Genomic DNA, 20,179 nt, shown 5'->3' with positions numbered 1-20,179 from the left:
GAGGGCAAACCGCATCAACAATGAGAGCTCCCCACTGCGCGAGCAGGATTCCACCCAATCCCCACAAACGGTTAAACAAATTCAAAAGACCCTCAGCAATGGGATATATTGGTGCAGTTTTCGCATCTTTTTAATTTGTTTAACCAAAAGGCGTTTGGACTTCAGCTGCTTTTTAGTAGTAGTGATTTTACCACACCTGTTATGTGTGTTCTTCTGGTACAGCTGTAAACGCCCCATGCAACAAATTTAAGACACAGGGAAATAATACTCATTTTAAAATACCATTTCTTTTATTATGAAGAGAATACAGCAAAAGTAAGTTAATATTAGGAATTGACTGGCATGACAGAATTGTTACTTTGAAGCTAATACTGATAGTAACTGTCAGACCAGTCTGAAAAGAAAATAAGTTACACCAACACAAATACTGATGCCCATTGTGACCAGTTTAATTGGGTGGTCTTGTCACCCTATCCTGAGAATGCTGCACGTTTACATTTTTCTGCACAGTCATCTACACACATTACATACAGCACATTGTCTTCAGGTATAAAACTAATGCTAGATACCTGAGAGCAATTATATTACTTGCAGCTTGTAGGGGAGCACATGCACTTGGCTCCTGCATTGAGCAGTTAAAAAGTTAAACTTGAAGGGTGATAATATATGGCTTTTATCTCTCCAATGTTCAAGGGATGTATAATTAGGTAGTAGTACCGTAATTGTTTTTAGTAGGGGATTAGGAGGGACCTAATGGATTGGTGATCTGGCCGTTTGACCATTTTACCACTAAAAACATTAAATGATACTTCAAGGAAACTATTCTGAAAATACTTCCTTTTATATACCGGTAGATAATTATTTTCTTAACAGTAAAAAAAGTTTAATGCCACTTCTAGGATATGGTTCCATCTAGACAAAACAGTTTAAACAAATGCACCTAACAAACATGATATTATTTCATTTTTGTAATAGTTTTAAATGCATAAGGGTACAATTTTTGTTTCTGCTGCTGTAGCAACAAACAAATCATGACAATATAATTAAATGTGGGTAGAGTCTCCTATGCTATATTTAGTTGTAAAAGTTATAGAGTTGGCAGAACATAAAATAAAGTTTAGATTAAACCATTATATTTTACATTATATCCAAGAAAGAGATTAAAAACAAACCAATCTGGGCTTTTACATGTTGTATGTATATGAAAACATAACTAGATGATTTTGCAAAGTTGCAATGCTGTGTATATAAGGATAATACTGTAAGTCTTAAAGGCAAAATATGTGTGCATTTATCTGGTGCTGGTGTTACCATATCAAATATAATGAAAACATACATGTTTAGAAAACATTGAATGACTCTCATGGAACATACTATCATCCACATCTACACCCATTCAAAAGTTTAGGGTCACTTAGCTGTTTTCTTAGAAAACAAGGACATTTCTAGCCGTGCTAACATAAGTGCAAAAGTTTTTTAGCGATCAATTCGCTTTTTAAAGGTGCCATCAGAACACAAGTGATGGTTGCTGATAACGGGAGTAGTCATTTAAAACATTAACAATGTCTACAGTGTATTTCTGATCCATTTCATGTTATTGTAATGGACAAAATTTGCTTTTCTTTCAAAAACAAATATAGTAACCCAAAACCTTTGAACAGTAGTGTATATGCAAACATCTGTAGATAATGTGTAGAGTGAATGTGGAGCAATGAATTTCGGAGATTTTTGCTTTGTTTTTGTCCGATTCATGGGGGAGTTTGGCATTGTTTTCGGGGCTTCATACGAATCGCCGTCTTTATCAAAATAGTGTAAATTTGCAATTCGTACAAATCCAAATGCACAAGTCTACTACATACCACTGGTCATCCAGCTGAAAAGATAGATGTCTACATATAGGAATGCTCCGATTAGTCTAGCCAGAAATGGATAGAAATAGTCAGTCACAGTGGCAGGTCCTGAATGTAAAATTGTTCTCTCACTAGATTTGCTTACCTCTGGCTTATTTATCTTTTATTTCAAATACTGTGTCCCACCAAGCATGAGCTTCCAGTGTTTGCATCTAGCGCTTCTTTTCAGCAGCTATGTGTAATTATCCCCAATGTGGTATTCAAGGCTCTCATGTTTCTCTCTCTCTCTCTCTATATATACCGTATTGGCTCGGATATAGGCCGCCCCCGTATATAGGCCGCACCCTAAAAGTTTGGTGCTTTTTTAAAAAAGCACCAACAAAACATGCTGCCACTCTGTCTCCCCCCCCCCGAGATATGCTGCCACTCTGTCTCTCCCCCCCGAGACATGCTGCCACTGTCCCCCCCCCCGATATATGCTGCCACTGTCCTCCTCCCCCCTCGAGATATGCTGCCACTGTCCTCCTCCCCCCCGAGATATGCTGCCACTCTGCCCCCCCCCGATTTACCAGAGGAGACTCCCGGGTGTCTTGCGGGGGACATCTACGCAATACGCGTACACAAATTCCGGTGCCGGCACTCAGCTGATGTGCCGGCACCGGAAGTTGTGTACGCGTATTGCGTAGATGTCCCCCGCCGGCCCTGCAAGACACCCGGGAGTCTCCTCTGGTAAGTCTTGGGGGCAGAGGTAAAACTTGCGCTTAGACAACCACCCGTGCCGGCACCCCCCCCCCCCCGTGGAAAGTGCTGGCAGGGGAGGCTGTCTGAGCGTATCGGGGAGTAGGATGCAGGTCCCCTGCACCGCTGCGGGGGATCTGTATCCTAATCCTGCCCGGCGCCCGGGACTGCATGTCCTGGGCGTCGGGCGCTAGACCCCGAATATAGGCCGCACCCCCACATTAAAGACTTAAAGTGGGGGGAAAAAGTGCGGCCTATATTCGAGCCAATACGGTATGTACTATATCTAGTACATGCTTCTTTCCTGAATTTTGTTATGTCAAAGTCCATATCTGGGGTCACTTAAGTGAGATATATTATCATGCTTGCAATTATCTTTCAGGACAGTGCCCTTTAAATATTCAAGATTTACTAAACTTGGATATTGGCCCTGAAATGCCATCTGGGGATCTATACCTACAGCACTAATAGTGTATATCAATCTTTGCAAATTAATGTTGCTATTAGTGTTTGATAAATATGTATTTGTGATGTACATTGGATTAAATTGGTTAGTACATAAGCATAAATAGAGTATTGGTTAGTAGGAATGGGTCAGTGTGCAGTAGAGCTGCTGAACAGATTGGGAAGGATGGTCAAGTTGTTGGCCAATTATTTCCCCCCTGGCCCCTTGCCAGCACTAACATCTTGCTTGGTTCTCTGGATGCGGTTAAATATTTCTTTGAATAGTGCCTTGTATTCTGGCTGACTCTGCTCAAGCCTACGGTCTGCAGCCTCCAACTGCATGGTCAGTGCTCGCTCAGGCTCTCCCTCCTCAGCAGGGAGATCTCGGCTAGAGTTGTCTCGTGATACTGGACGGGAAGTCTGCACTCCAGCGTGGCACAAATTGTCCTCATGCCGTCTGCACTTGGTCAGAAGCTCCTCATAACGCTCCAACAGAGCATGATATTGTTCATCCACTTCCCGCAGTATAGACATGCCACGTCTTCTAGTGCTGTTAGCGTGGAGAGTATAATTGCCTTCATGTCGGCTTGCAGCATCCCTCCCTACAATAGCACTAAGGGCTGTGTCACTGCAGCTTTTCCTGACAGCTGAATTTGGGAGTGTATGACCTCTGTTCGCATCCCCTTCTTCCGAAGGCTCTGGGTCATCTGTCTCAGGAGTCTTGTTAAGAGGTTCTAACAATGTCTGAGAAAGGCTGTCACCCCTTCCCAGGAGGTAACGTTTTACCTGTAACAACAACACAACACTAATTAATACATTTACCGCCAGGTGTAAGCTACAAAGTAAACATGTAATAAACAGGTGTGTCAGAAATCTTATATTTCTCCTCCTAAATTACAAACGGCTTAAAATAATTCAGGAATCGTGGATTGCCTTGAACTGTTGTGAGCATTTTTTCCTTTAACCCCTTAAGGGCCGAGTCTGTTTTAACACTTTTGCGGTGCTCGTGTTTAAATATAATTTTCTCCTCACCCATGTAGTGTACCCACACAAGTTATATGTTGTTTTTTTCAGGACACGATGGGCTTTCTTCAAATACCATTATTTTGATCATATCAATTTACTCAATTTATCCCCATGAAACTATATATTTTTGAAAACTCGACACTCCAAGGTATTTCAGATGCTGGTATTTTAACCTTTTCCATGCACTAATTATACAACCACACTTTGTCAAACGTTGTAATAGTAATCAACCCCCCCCCCCACAAATTGTATTTTAGTTAAATATACAGGTCCTGGTATATGTCACTGTCAAACACCCCAATATGTGTTCAGCAACATCTCCTGAGTACAGTGATACCCAGGGCCGACCTTAGGTGTTCAGGCGCCCTGTGCGGACTACTTCTCTGCCACCCCCCTCTACAATCTTTGTCCCATAAACACCCTCCCAGTGCCATCCTTGTCCCATAAACACCCTGCCCGTGCCATCTTGGTCCCCAAAGCTCAAACACCCTGCTTGTGCCATCTTTGTCCCATAAACAGCCTGCTTGTGCCATCTGTGTCCCATAAACAGCCTGCCTCTGCCATCGTGGTCCCCAAAGCTCAAACACCCTGCTTGTCCCATATTTGCCTTTCCCCAAATCACTTATACATCTATCATACATACAAAACACTTATACAGTCACTCATTCAATCTGTCATTTACACAATTCCTTCACACAATTATTCATTCTCTCATTTACACATTCATTAATGCATTCTCACCATTCACCCACACATTAATTCATTAACTCTCTAATTCATTCACACAATTCACCCACACATTAATTTATTAATTTTCTCTCATTCACACAATTTATCCACACATTAAATTATACTCTCACTCATTCACGCAAATCATCCACACATTAATTCATTCATTATCTTCCTCATTCACACAATTCATACAAACATGAATTCATTATCTCACGCTTTCACAAAATTCATTCACACATTAATTCATCAATTCTCTTGCTCATTCTCACTCTTTCTTTCAGGATTCTTACAACCTCCCTTTCTCACAATCTCCCCCCCTCTCCCCCTTCTTACTATCTACCCCCTTTTCTTACTTCATGTGCGACCACTCTGCACCCCTTTCTCTCCTCCTCTCCCTGCCGCCTCGGCACGGCCCTGGCGTGGGTGATGGGACGGCCGCATGGCGCCCCTGCTGCCATGGTGCCCTGTGTGGCCAAACAGCTCGCACACCCCTAAGGCTGGCCCGGGTGATACCCAACATGCATGGCTTGTCAGGTTGTGTGGGGGCTAAAAGGTAACATTTGGGAGATGCGTAATTTTTTTTAAAATGGGCAGCTGTGTGGTACAGCTTGAAGCAGTTACCAAGGCAGAGTGCAGGTTCTCCAGGGCAATCTGGACAGTAGAACGTGGTGTCCTTTCTTTGCTCTGTGGTGTAGCATACCCTGCATCTTTTTTGGGGATTCTGCTTCTTCTTTGTTGGAGGAAGTCTAAAAATAAAATGTTCAGCCCCAATTCTGCTATACTTCATCACCGCCCGGGGACCAGGTGTATCTTGGCACAAGATACCCGAAATGACTTGAAGCTGAAACTGCAAAAAAGACAGTTGCATTCCGGGATTTGCTTTTTTGTGCAACAAAAAAAGTGTTGTAGTGTCAGGAACTGGGTCCATACAGATGTGGCCATGATATTTTTCCACCCAGTCCACAAAAAATAGTAAGCAGGTATGCAAAAATATGATTTGTGTCAATCCTCCTATATAGTATAGTATAGTAGGTTGAAAAAATACTTTAGTCCATAATATTCAACCTTTCACACATACCTACCTCTAAAGTTTTAAAGTTGATCCAAAAGAAGGCAAAAAACCCTATTTGGGGCAATTACAAATTGTGCCACAACAGAGAAAAAACTCCTTCTTGATTCCAAAGTGGCAATCATATTACTCCCTGGATCAACTTGCTAATACTACTGTCCATTTAACAGTTGTAGCCCTTTATGTTATGTTTAACCAGAAAAGCATCCAGACCTGAGTTAGGTAATACAACATGCTTAGGAAGAAAATTCCATATTCTTATCGTAAAGAACTCTTTCCTATGCTGATGCTGAAATCTCTTTTCCTCAAGTGGCAACTGATGACCCCGTGTCTTTTGTAGAGACCTCTTGGTGAATTGATCACTAGAGAGCTGTTTATACAGACCTTGTATGTATTTGTACAAAGTTATCAGATCCCTTCCTAGACATCTCTTTTCAAGTGTAAACAAGTTCAGTTTTTCTAGTCTTTCTTCATCACTAAAACGCTCCATTACTAGGGCTGCAACTAACGATTATTTTCATAATCGATTAGTTGGCCGATTATTTTTTCGATTAATCGGATAAAAAAATGAATGTACATTTGTCATTTATTTAAAATAATTTAATAAACAAATGATGTTAAATACAAACGCAGAATAAAAAAAACTTTGATAAAATGCATTTCTTGTCTTTATTTCCCAACCAGCCCCCCCCAATTTATGCACATTTGAGCACAGACATGCCACGCTGCCTCCCAGACATGCCACTCCACGCTGCCTCCCACATATACCACTCCACGCTGCCTCCCACATATTCCACTCCACGCTGCCTCCCACATATACCACTCCACGCTGCCTCCCACATATTCCACTCCACCCTGCCTCCCACATATGCCACGCTGCCTCCCACATATTCCACTCCACGCTGCCTCCCACATATGCCACGCTGCCTTCCACATGCACATTTGAGCCCAGGCTTGCCACGCTGCCTCCCAGACATGCCACTCCACGCTGCCTCCCACATATGCCACGCTGCCTCCCACATGTGCCACTCCACGCTGCCTCCCACATGTGCCACTCCACGCTGCCTCCCACATATTCCACTCCATGCTGCCTCCCACATATGCCACGCTGCCTCCCACATATACCACTCCACGCTGCCTCCCACATATGCCACTCCACGCTGCCTCCCACATGTGCCACTCCACGCTGCCTCCCACATATTCCACTCCATGCTGCCTCCCACATATACCACTCCACGCTGCCTCCCACATATGCCACGCTGCCTCCCACATGTGCCACTCCACGCTGCCTCCCACATATTCCACTCCATGCTGCCTCCCACATATACCACTCCACGCTGCCTCCCACATATGCCACGCTGCCTCCCACATGTTCCACTCCATGCTGCCTCCCACATATGCCACGCTGCCTCCCACATATACCACTCCACGCTGCCTCCCACATATGCCACTCCACGCTGCCTCCCACATGTGCCACTCCACGCTGCCTCCCACATGTGCCACTCCACGCTGCCTCCCACATATTCCACTCCATGCTGCCTCCCACATATTCCACTCCATGCTGCCTCCCACATATGCCACGCTGCCTCCCACATATACCACTCCACGCTGCCTCCCACATATACCACACTGCCTCCCAGACATGCCACGCTGCCCTCCCCACATATGCCTTATATATCGTATATGCCTTATACCCCCAGATATGTCACTCCATCCTCCCCAGATATGCCTTATACCCCCAGATATCTCATAGTCCCCTCAGAGTCACAGACCTGTTCGCATCACACTGACACCATACTTTTATAAATAAGTACTGGGTTAATCTTCACTGCCCCCAGGATTTAGATTCCCCTTAGTCTGCCCCCCTTTACCTCTAACTGCGCCTTAAGTTAACTTTATTAAATTAACCCTCAGTCCTCATCATTAAATTAACACTAAACACCCCATTAACCATAACTACCCCTAAATTAACTCTAAATACCCCATCAAACACAACTACCCTAAATTAACCCTAAACACCCCATTAACCACAACTGCCTCAAATTAACCCCAAACACCCCATTAACCACAGCTGCTCCTATATTAACCCTAAACACCCCATTAACCATAACTGCCCCTAAATTAACCATAAACACCCCATTAACCATAGCTGCCCCTAAATTAACCCTAAACACCCCATTAACCATAGCTGCCCCTAAACACCCCATTAACCATAACTTCCCCTAAATTAACCCTAAACACCCCATTAACCATAACTGCCCCTAAATTAAACCACACCTCCCCTAACTTTCAGCAGCCCAAATATTAATTTTATACTTACAGTTAGATGAGTGTCACAGCCATGTGGTTCTGGCCTTCTGGGAGAAGGAAGGGGCGGGGCCAGTTGTCACAGTGATTACAGGGTGGGACTGGTAAGGAGCGTTTGCTCTGAAAAAACCCTCATTTTATAATCGATAAAAATCGATTCAACTAATCGATAATGAAATTCGTTGGCAACGATTTTCATTATCGATTATTATCGATTTTATCGATTAGTTGTTGCAGCCCTATCCATTACTTTATTTAACTTTGTAGCCCGCCTCTCCAGATCTATAACATCTTTCTTAAAACTGGTGCCCAAAATTGCACTGCATATTTAAGGTGAGGCCTTAAATACGATTGCTTTATAAATACATAATTGCTTTATAAAGAGGTAAAATTATATTTTTATCTCGTGATTTAATACCCCTCTTTATGCATACCAATACCTTACTGGCTTTTGCAACCACTGACTGGCAATTATAGTCCTTCTCATTTTCTGCTATCCCCAATGCAATGCGGATTGTATTACTTTACTTTAAAGTGTTAGTTGCATGCTTATTTTTGGTACCAAAGTGCATTACCTTACACTTTTCTATATTGAATCTCATCTGCTATTATTTGCCTAGTCCCCATAGTTTATCCAAATCATTCTGTAGACAAGCTACATCCTGGTGAGACTTTATAAACTTACCTAATTTTGTGTCATCAGCAAACACAGACAAGTGACTTCCAATATCTATTTTAAGATCATTAATAAATACGTTAAAGAGAACTGGACCCAAGACAGAACCCTGAGGCACCCCACTTGGGTTGTCCAGCTTGAGAATTTACCATTAACAACAACTCTTTGCACCTTGTCACTGAGCCAATTTGTAATCCAAACACAGGCATTTTCTCCAAGACTGATTTGTCTTAGCTTATACAATAACTGCTGGTGTGGAACAGTGTCACATGCTTTTTCAAAATCTAAATAGACAACATCTACAGCAACACCCTGATCTACACATTTAGTCACAACTCCATAGAACGCAATAAAATTTGTCTGACTCCTACTAATGATTTCATTGTTCACAATATATTCCTGTACGCCATCTCCTACTAAACTCTCAAACTATTTCCCCACCACAGATGTTAAGCTGACATGTCTGTAGTTCCCAGGCTCAGATTTGCATTCTTTTTTTAAAAATGGGAACCACAACAGCTTTATACCAGTCCTTTGGTACAATTCCCGACTGGAAAGAATCGTTGAAAATCAAAAACAGTGGTCTGGCTATTTCTTGACTAACTTCCCGTAGCATCCTTGGGTGTATCCCATCTGGCCCTGGACCTTTATCTACTTTAAGTTTACTTACTTCGCTTAAACGGTGTTGCTGTAATGCCTCGATGTCAAGGCATTCAGCAACATCGAGATCGGCATCAGAGGTAATGTCTGGCCCCTCCCCGGGGCGTCAACATCCGCCATACACTGTATGGCGGACGGACGCCCGTTTTAACATTAGTATTAGTTTATTTCTTGTGGACTTACTTCCTAATGGGACATATTTAAAAATATATTTTTGAAGTGTGCGTTTACATATACTCCACTTTTCCTCTGTATCTCTTTGGAGGTAATCCCAATCAATTCTCGTGAGCATGACCTTAACTTGTTAAAATTTGCTTTTGTAAAGTTAAGTGTCTTGGTAACAGTTACAATGGTTTGCTTTTTACTATTAATTTCAAACTGCACCATATTATGATCACTACTTCCCAATTTCTCCCGTACTTGAATATTTGAAAACAGCTCCACATTGTTAGTTAATTGAAGATCCAAATAATCCTCCTTTCTATTAGGTCCCTATACTAACAAGTTGTCGTGCACCAAGGGCGCCATGACAACAGGGGCGCCTGCCTGGGACTTAACCCCTTTGCGACCTTTGCCGGTTCAGGACCGTCATGACAGGAAGGTCACTAAATGACCTTTGACGGTCCTGAACCGTCAAAAAATTAAATAAGCTTAGAACGGCATTACTGTAATGCCTCGATGTCGAGGCATTCAGTAACGCCGAGATTGGCATCGGGGGCCATGTCTGGCCCCTCCCCGGGGCGTCAACAGCCGCCATACATTGTATGGCGGCGGACGCCCGTTTTAAAAGCGTTTAGGAGGCGATCAAATGGTGTCGCTGGAATGCCTCGATCAGGAGGCATCCAGCGACACCAAACACTTACCTTTGGATGGGCTGCCGGTGATCTTCGCCATCAACAAGATGGCGGCGGCCCGGGAAAAAAAATAATAAAGAAGAAAGAGTTCGCTAGACGGTCTCCTGACCCTCTAGAGAACTCTGGCTCCACTTGCAGGTTGAATACAGGTACTGCATTCAACCAAGCAAGTCAATGGAACCCAGCTTTCTAATCACTATGTGATTAGTAAAATATTCAAAAAAAAAAATAAAATGGAAAAAAATAAAAAAAAATGTGCTAACATTTAAAAATAATTATGCAGTGATGTCACTTGATGAACCATCCAGTACCAGCAAAATGTGTAAAAAAAAAATTAATATTAAATATTAAAAAAATAAAATAAAATAAAAAAAAGTTTATTATTTTGAGCAAGTGCTAAAATTTCTCAAAAATCTCAACAAAGAGTTAAAATAAAAGCACTTCAAATACCCAAGGGGTGTCTAATATATAAAAAAAATGGCTGATGGGGTAAATTGGAGTGGCCGAGCTCAAAGATAGGGCATAGGTACAGACTGAACAAAATGGAGAAAAAAAACGCACTTCCCAAATGTGGCATTTTAAATCTCAAACAACCCGACAAACCCATGCATGTCGGGTATCACTGCACTCAGGAGATGTTCCTGAACACACATTGGGGTGTTGTTTGACAGTGACATATACCAGAACCTGTATATCTATAACTAAAGTACAATTTGTGTGAAAAAAAAAATAAAAAAAATTACTATTACAAAGTTTGACAAAGTGTAGTTCTATAATTGGTGCATGGAAAGGGTTAAAATAACAGCATTTGGAATACCCTGGGGTGTCTAGTTTTCAAAAATATATGGTTTGACAGGGTTAAATTGAGTTAACCGGCTTCAAAGATGTTCCAAAGAGGAGATGGAGGCAGACTGACCAGATTTGTTAAAAAAGATTTGGAAATCATAAAACGCTGCTTGTACAATAAGTATAACTTACAAAAAACAGCAAAAAACAAAACAGCAAAAAACAGCAAAAAAACATAAAAACATTGGGTATTTCTAAACTCAGGACAAGTAGTAGAATCTATTTAGCTAGTTTTTTTACTTGCTTTTTTAGGTGAGTAAAAGATTTTTCAAATAAAAGTCATAAAATTTGTTTTTTTTCAATTTTTCACCATGTTTTTTTTATTTTTTTATAGTAAATAAGATGATACAATCAAAATAATGGTATCTGAAGAAAGCCCATCTTGTCCTGAAAAAAACAATATATAACTTATGTGGGTACACTAAATGGGTGATGAGAAAATTACAGCTGAACACAAGCACCACAAAAGTGTCAAAACAGCCTCGGTCCCACAGGGTACAAAACGAAAAATTAGCCCGGTCCTTAAGGGGTTAAATAAAACATAATTTTTTTGTTTTTGTTTTGTTTTTAACTTTATTTAACATCCTCCATGTTAGATAAAGTTTTTTTTTTACTTTATTTAAAAACTCGATATTTTCATTTAAGTCCCGGGCAGGTGGGCCGAGCGGTCGCTCGCGAAGTTTTCAGCAACCGCTCGGCGCCCCTCACTCTCCGTGACTCCATCGCGGTTCCGGCGTTTCAATGCTGAGCGCCGGAATATTCCGGCGCTCAGCTGTGAAGCATGCAACGCGGGAAGACGGACGCCTCCCGGTCCCACCGCAGGACTCAACAAGGTAAGTAAGGATAATGAGAAGTAGGGAGAGGGGGTAGATAGTGAGAAGGGGCAGAGGGGGAGGGGAAGGCAGTGAGAAGGGGGGAAGGCAGTGAGAAGGGACAGAGGGGGGAAGCAGTGGGAAGGGGCAGAGGTGGTAGATAGTGATAAAGGGGGATAGATAGTTTGTTTGTATAATGAATATAATAAAATATGCATTTGGGGGTTTATATAATATAATAAAAACTGAGCATGTAGCATGGTTATTCTGTCAACTAGTGTCTCCACATGTGTAAAACTGATCAAAGTAACATGTATTTTTATTTTGAAGTGAGAAAGTCTGTCATACTGACAGTGTTGCTGCAAAACTATCTACAGCGCTACGGAATTTGATAGCGCTATATAAAACAATAAATAATAATAATAATTAAAATAATGTGACAGTAAAGAGCCATCTCTGTGGATTCTACCTTAACCCTTGAAGGTTTCTACTAACTTTTCTATAGCAAAACGCGGTGTTTGTCCACAGTTGAACCCAGCAGCAAGGGAGAAATAAAAATACATGCAGAAGCTAGGTAGGGCCAGTATCAGACAAGGAATTAAATCCAGCCCTGGAAATAACTGAATACCAACCCCATAGTTCAGGATGCCATTTTTGGACACATTGTACATGTCTGGTTCTGGACCCAATATTGTTTGTTCAGAATATGTACAAAAACTGCATTTTAAAGTATTTTTTGAAAACACATTAGTCTTAAACAAGACACATATGAAAACATAGTTTCTAATATCACTGTGGCCTGTTACATCATGGAATGGGTTGGGACCAACTGAGAGAGCACTTGTATAGTTTGTATAATGCAAAAAAGCATCTTAAGTATTTTCAGATTTATTTAACTAAAATAAATAACATTTTAATTAAAACAGAGAAATTACTTTCACAGTAGGTAATAAGCAGTACAAATAAATGCATAGCTTTCCTAAGAAATGTTTAGAGCTAAGGAGGCTAAGCGATGGGGACATGTGTGAGCTGCATGGATTATCAGAGAATGTGTGTGTGTAGATATGCGCAAGTCTATGGTTTAACCCAAACAGCTGAGTGCCACCTTTGCTCCCCAAACTACATGTCAGTGCCCCCAGATTCTCTGTGCAATCTTTACCAACAAACAACTTGTCAGTGCCTCCAAACAGCCCTTTGTGAACAAATTTGGACTGCCCAATGGAAGCAGGAACGCGGGTCATATCCTGTGCAGCATACATGCGTACACAACTTCCAATGCAGCTGTGGGGGCATAATCTATTTTGCTCCTGCAGCTTAACTGGCAGCCGTGGCCACATGTATTATTAGATTGGGGGCATCAAGGCTGGCCCCTGGGTAGGGCTGTTTGTCTCCAAGAGGAAGTAGCCAAATATATAACTCTCAGTGAAATGGTGCTGGGATTAATGGGCTGCATCTATTTTAATAAAAAGGAAACTGGTACTTAGGCTTCATTATAAAGCAGTCCTTATACATTCATTCAGATTCACACAAGATGAAACTGTAAACCTTACAGACATGGCAGCAATCGGGCAGGTATGCCAGACACTGGTTGCAGATAAACTTGAAATATTAATTTGGTGAATAAACTCAAAATCATTACAATGTAGCAATGAATTTTGTCTCACTTTTTAATGACATCACAATTTTTCAAGTAAAATTGTTAGTGACAGTGTGGAATCAAATTGCACTCAACTATAAACTGTCTGTTAGCACTTTGAGGCTATGTATGCATCTCAGCAACTTAACTATGAATTACTTATTTGTAAAGCAGGGGAAAGTCTCTTTACCATTTTTCTCATTGAAATTTCACGCCATTCTCTCTGCTTGCTGATCACACAGAAATCAGGCAGCAGGGCTGAGAAGCCCTGGTTTCCTGATCACATTCTGTGTGATGAGCTGCAAGGCAATCATCAGAAACCTGTAGGGTCTATCACATGTTGAGGCATCCCTCTAGTATATTGTGGGGCCTATACAACTGAGTAAAAAAACTATTATCACCTTATGAGAATAGCCTATTTCCTTCCATGCACAAACAAAACCTCTCACCTGCTTCATTTGCTGCAGTTCTTGTAGTTCTGTCTCCAACTCCTGCACACGTAATCTGCAGTTCTCTAGTTCACAGGCTCTCTGCTCCAGCTCAGAGTATTCCTGTACCACGGCTTGATATTCTCTTTCTGCCCTTTCCTTGCGTTGACGTTCTTCAGCCACCTGAGCTCGAAGGGCAATCACGGCACTGTGCAGACACTCGTTTTCTCTCTGTATAGGCTTTTGGGACAGGTCTAGACAAGAACTGTGCATTTGGACTGTGTCTTCATACCTACATACAGGACAAGGGTATGAAATGTAATTTACTTTACTTTTATCTTAATATAATTGCATGTAACATCATTACTTTTTTAGAGTGGAGCTAAATATTTCAGTGTAAGTAGATAATAATATAATGTGGTAGGCTCTTTTAGGTCTATTCACTAAGAAGTCGAGTGGTCAGTCGAGTTAAGGGTTGAAGATACCGACCAGACTCAACACCAGTCTTGCATGCTAACACTCACTAAACAAATCATAGTTTCGCTAATATGTCACTTCTTTGAGAGGACATGCAAATTTAAATTATGAGAGTTACGGGTAAGGTCATTCAAGGTCAATGCACACTAGCAGGTCCTTGTTTAAAACTGGCAAAATTACACTACCTACTACATTAAAATAATTCATCTAAAAGGGGTGACACTTTCCTCCTCTTTCCCTACCCTCTGTTTAGTGGAATGTACTTAAAGAATCTAGGAGAAAAAAACACCACCACCATTATCCCCTGGTAAGGGGAGATGGGGTCCATCCAGGAAGACTTTAGGGTGCCATCCAATGAAAGTTCTGGCAATTTGCAAAGTCTGTAATCTCACATGCACCTTAACTCACATACATTCAGAACTCCTGCATGTGAAACTATGCAAGTTGTTTTTAATTTTATGTAAGCTGACTTGGGCAAGTTTGCTGCTGCAAAATCGCATGCACTCATCGTTTATCGAAAAGACCTGCATGTTTTCTGTTTTGTGCACTGCTGATTACGGCACTAACCTGGTACTGACACACAACTCCCGCATGCAGGGGAAGGTGTGAATAGTACGACGTCTTTCCCTTTTTTCTCTTCGGACCCGAACCTGCTCCAGACCACGTAGTTCTTCCACTTGTCTCTGCAGATCTTCAACCTGTCTCTGAAGACCATCTATAGTTCCTGTCAGACTGCAAGAGATTCGAATCTCAATTGGTTACCTACCTCAAGAACATCTGAGACCCACAACCTGGCTGATGTTTAACCAGAAGTAACTAATATTACTTGTTTTATAAGGGCTGAATCGAAACCTGCTGCCTCCCAAATTGATATCTGAGTAGTAGTTTCATGAAAACCTTTCTCCTTTACTCATTTTATGGCTACCATCAAACAATTTATAAAATTATAAAATTTAGTCAAATCAGGAATGCCAGGCATATACACTGTGTGCGCAATTATTAGGCAAGCAAGTTTTTTTGACCATATCATCACTTTTATGCATATTTTCCAACTCCAAGTTGTATAAATTTGAATATTTATTGGATTTATGCATATCAGGTGATGTATATTTGTGTAATGAGGAGATGAACACCCTATGTCAAGGTGTGCATAATTATTAGCCAGCTTCATTTTCTCTGGCAAAATGGGCAGAAAAAGAGATTTAGTTGACTCTGAAAGGTCAAAAATTGTAAAAGTCTTTCAGAGAGAAGCAGCACTTTTGAAATTGCTAAGATATTGGGGTGTGATCAAAAAGCCATCAAACGTTATTTTTGCAAATAATCAACAGGGTTGCAAGAAACTTGTTGAGAATAAAAGACGCAAATTAAGTGCCAGAGATTTGAGACGAATCAAACATGAAGCTACCAGGAAGCCATTATCCTCCAGTGCTGTCATATTCCAGAACTGCAACCTACCTGGAGTGTACAAGGTGTTCAGTGCTCAGACACATGGCCACGGCACGGAAGACTGAAAACTGACAACCACTGAACAAGACACATAAGTTGAAATGTCAAGACTGGGCCAAGAGATATATGAATACAGATTTTTCAGAGGTTTTATGGACTTGTGAGATGAGAGTGACTCTTGACAGTCCAGATGACCCATGGCTGGATCAGTAACGGGCACAGAGCTCCACTTCAACTCTGCCAGGTGGAGGAGGGATACTGGTATGGGCTGGTATTATCAAATATGAGCTAGTTGGACTTTATTGCGTTGCAGATGGACTCAAACTTAACTGACAGTTTTTAGAAGACACTTTCTTCAACCAGTGGTACAGGAAAAAGTCTGCTTCTTTCAAGAAGACCATGATTTTTATGCAGGACAATGCTCCATCACATGAATCAAAGTACTCCACTGCATGGCTAGCCAGTAAAGGCCTTAAAGATGAAAAAATAATGACATGGCCCCCTTCCTCACCTGATCTAGACCCTATTGAGAAAATGTGGGCCCTTCTTAAACGGCAGATTTACGCTGAATAAAAACAGTACACCTCTCTGAACAGTGTCTGGGAGGCTGTGGTTGCTACTGCACAAAAACTAACAGACTCCATGAATAGAACGCTTATGAAGGGTGACTATATTGGTCACTGATTTTTGGGGGAAATTTCACAAATATTTATTTGTAAATTTTGAGTTGTTTGTTTAAATAATCAGGTTTAAGGTTTCTTTACATTTTGGATTGACGGAGAGCAGTGTAGTTGTTCAATAATAAAATGAATCCTCAAAAATACAACTTGCCTAATAATTGTGCACACAGTGTATGCCCTTTGTCCCCTTAATACTTGCTGATCTCTTCTAGATGTAGCACTAAACCCAGAAGAACCCTTTTTATGCTATCAGCATGAAATCATGTTAATGTCTAGACGTTTGGCTTTAGGAAAGGGGAGGATATTAGGCCTTTGCATAGTCTCTCAGACAGAAACAATATGCTGGTAGAGGGAAGACAGCAATGAAAAAAGGAGACTGGACTGTGTATATATGTTCCTTTCTGCCCTTTTCTTCGCTCCTGATTCTGACCTTGTTATCTTTTGCTGGGCCACTTTGTTTTCCTGAATCAGCTTTAAGTTAGTCACTTCTAGTTCTCTTGCCACTGTGTCCAGCTGCTCATAGACCTTTGCATGCTGCTCATTCACCTGCCGCAGCATCTCCAGCTGTTTGCTCAGGTACTGGAAATACAGAATTAGACCAGACAACTAACATTAATGCTGTTTAATATGTTACAAAGGTACATATTAGGTATAATGTGCTTGATCCAATGCTGGGCATTCTTGGTATCATCAAATACCAAGTAGATTGCAAACTACTATCCTAATTCACAGGCAATACTACAACAGTGCTACCCCAATGAACTTATTAGCATCAGTAGAAAAGTAGTATGTCATTGATCTGCTAATTCTGTACCTCAATTTCCTGTACCTGATCTTCATTGCTCAAGTACATTTGCTGCAACGACACCTCCAATTCCTTATTTCGCTCTAAGAGTGTCTTCCCCAGCTCTGCTGCTAGGTGCAAATCTATAAAACAAAAAACAACAAACAAAAACAACACCACGTCAGTTGTACCTGATACACAGTGGCTGCTCCAACTCTTCACATTCCCAATGTACTTACCCGAAACTAACTATGTTTGAAGAAATAACAAAATAATGAACAATGGGCAATTTCTATGTGAACCATATTACGTCACTTGATGCTAAAGTGCACATACCACCACCAAATAAGAGAAAACTCTAAATATAAACCCTAAATGATTAAAATAATTAACAGAGAGGATTCTCCAGATATAACTTATAAGGTAATTAAGCTGCTAGTATCTGGGCTGCAGTTATACCACACAAGGAATCAAATATACAACAAGAAATTATGCAATGCCATAAAATATATATAAAAATAGATTTTATTCAATAAATTAATAGTAAATAAATCAATATGATTAAATAATGTGGATACAATATATAATGCTACTTATAAATAGAAAATCAATGAAAAAAACTAAAAGACAAACCTCTTTCTCTGGTGTTGTCCACCTGGTCAGGATATACGGACAAAATAAAGACGCTGCATATAAAGTCTTACAATATATATATCACTTTATCAACCAAATACTGCTGCCTATGCGCTAAGAACACTTATGTAGCATTATATATTGTATTTGCTTCCATTGTATTTAATGATATTGATTTATTTATATTGATATTTATCAAATACAATTATTTGTATATATATTGTGGCATTGAGTAATTTTAGTGTTGTCTATTTCATTGTGTATATATAATCAATAACCCTAGGTAACATTTCAGTATATTTTTTTAGAATTACTAAAGAGCTTACATAACCATATAGAGTTTTTATAATACTCACAATCATCCCTTAAACTACCCTGTAACAGGAGTTTGAAATGATTCAAAATAGTGATATATTGGACATTTATCTTCAGCGTAATTGTTTCAAGAAATATTTGGTATAGAATTAAGAGTAACATTAACATATGGCAGAGGAAATGTGTGGTAAAAAGTGCCCTGAAGCTCCCACTTTGATCCATCATCTTTACAAGGGCATCTTGAACCATCAAAGAGAGATAAAGTAACAGATATATTTTAGTGTTTATTATTAATACTTCTAGCCCTGTGAATAGTGGTTTAAACAGACGTTGTATTCACATTTATTTAACCATTACATGTACTACTTTAAAATGTATTATTTGTGACATATGCACATCATTAATATACATTGATTACAAATTCAGCTATACCTTCGTTAAACATACATAGAATCCATCTTACTCCATGTCCTGCTACACGTACAGATTTGTGCTCTGTTTCCAAACAGCACCTAATGAGTAGTGATCCCTGCTCCTCACCTTGCTCTAGATCATGCTGGTCATACCAGGGCTCCTCTTCCTCACTGTGAAACTCCTCCATCCTCCCTGCTCCCAGCATCTGGCTCAGTATCCAGGTGATACAATGTTTCTCTTGGAGGAATGATGATAGATATTTGTGTATATTGATACAGTGGAAAATATATATGTACTGGTTGTAGATTATGGTTTTAGATTATCCAAACAAGTGGCTGCAAGGGTAAGGTTTTCAATGTATGAGTGTTAGGCCTATAGCTCACTGTCTACTGTTCATCCTATCATTTTGCCCACCTTCTGACCTCCTGTCACCATCCTCTCAATCCACGTGTTTATTCCTGGTCCTGTTGTCCCCGAGGTTTTGGTTTTCTACTGTAATTTACAGTTCCCTTGACATTGTGTTTCGATTACTAAAACGCCTGTTACGTTGTCTATTTCAATGCGGTATACCAGGTTTGATGCAGGTCTAATTTCCTTTAGGCATCTCCATCATTATTCTTCACTTTGGCACCGGCATGCACATGCCTTGACTGTATCTGCCTCGAAATACAGCATTCTCCTTCTCTTAACCTTCTATTATTGGTATTCGCACAAATGCACTAGGCCCCCTAGTAATGTTTACCTACTGTCCTTCTGGTACTTCAGTACAGCTGTTCCCGTCAGCGCCGCTGTTTTCGGGACACTGGCCTGTTCGTCAATATAACCAACACGTCTGGTTCAGATGTTTCAATTATAAGCGGTTCGTTTCTAAATGCACATTCGGAATACCGGATCTTCTAGCATCTGTAGCATTGCTGCCACGTATATTGTTGTAACCCTATTCCTTAATTCTTAGTCAGTATAGACATTTAACCCAAACCATCAGCCCCCTATATGCCCCCTTACTGTGTCTGCGTTCTAAATAAACCCCGGTTCTTATTGCACTGTATTAGCAGCATCCCGTTGCATCCACGGGACTGGACCGGTCGAGCCCCTCCTCTTCATCGAAACAGTATCCAGTGAGCTGCAAGCTGGTTGGTTGCCCCTCACACCACGTCCCCAAACATCATCATAGCGCTGGATATTTTAACCTATTATATGCCAGATTCATTTAGCCGCTATCATTGTTTTTGAGGATCGTGTATTATATTTACTGTTATGTAGAAATACATATACTGCATGTGTTTATAATTATATGTGACTCCAGTTTAACTTACACAAAGCGAATAGGAAAGGTGTTTATTGCCCTAGGC

The 20,179-nt window shown here is 40.7% G+C and overlaps 1 protein-coding gene across 1 annotated transcript; it reads right to left on the bottom strand.

Annotated features, from left to right (window-relative positions):
* Window positions 1-3,239: 3,239 nt before the first annotated feature.
* LOC149281563 (cerebellar degeneration-related protein 2-like) lies at window positions 3,240-19,032 on the bottom strand. Its single transcript, XM_089499141.1, has 6 exons — window positions 18,954-19,032; window positions 17,496-17,608; window positions 17,112-17,260; window positions 15,123-15,287; window positions 14,100-14,370; window positions 3,240-3,818 (listed from the first exon to the last, which is right to left on the bottom strand). The coding sequence occupies exons 1-6, from the start codon at window positions 19,030-19,032 to the stop codon at window positions 3,240-3,242; spliced, it is 1,356 nt and encodes a 451-aa protein (XP_089355267.1).
* Between the last annotated feature and the right edge of the window lie 1,147 nt (window positions 19,033-20,179).

Source organism: Sceloporus occidentalis, unplaced genomic scaffold (assembly GCF_023333645.1).
Source record: "Sceloporus occidentalis isolate IW3139 unplaced genomic scaffold, rSceOcc1.0.p SCAF_130, whole genome shotgun sequence".
Lineage (NCBI taxonomy): Eukaryota > Metazoa > Chordata > Lepidosauria > Squamata > Phrynosomatidae > Sceloporus > Sceloporus occidentalis.
This window is presented reverse-complemented; position numbering and strand designations above follow the sequence as displayed.

What these genes read in the sequence shown, in the direction of transcription:
- LOC149281563 (XM_089499141.1), bottom strand. Translation starts at nt 19,032, where the DNA reads ATGCTGGGAGCAGGGAGGATGGAGGAGTTTCACAGTGAGGAAGAGGAG. An exon ending in ATCAGGTACAGGAAATTGAG is followed by an intron (nt 17,261 to 17,495) that starts GTACAGAATTAG and finishes CTGTATTTCCAG; the next exon opens with TACCTGAGCAAACAGCTGGA. An exon ending in AACTGCAGCAAATGAAGCAG is followed by an intron (nt 3,819 to 14,099) that starts GTGAGAGGTTTT and finishes TTGTTGTTACAG; the next exon opens with GTAAAACGTTACCTCCTGGG.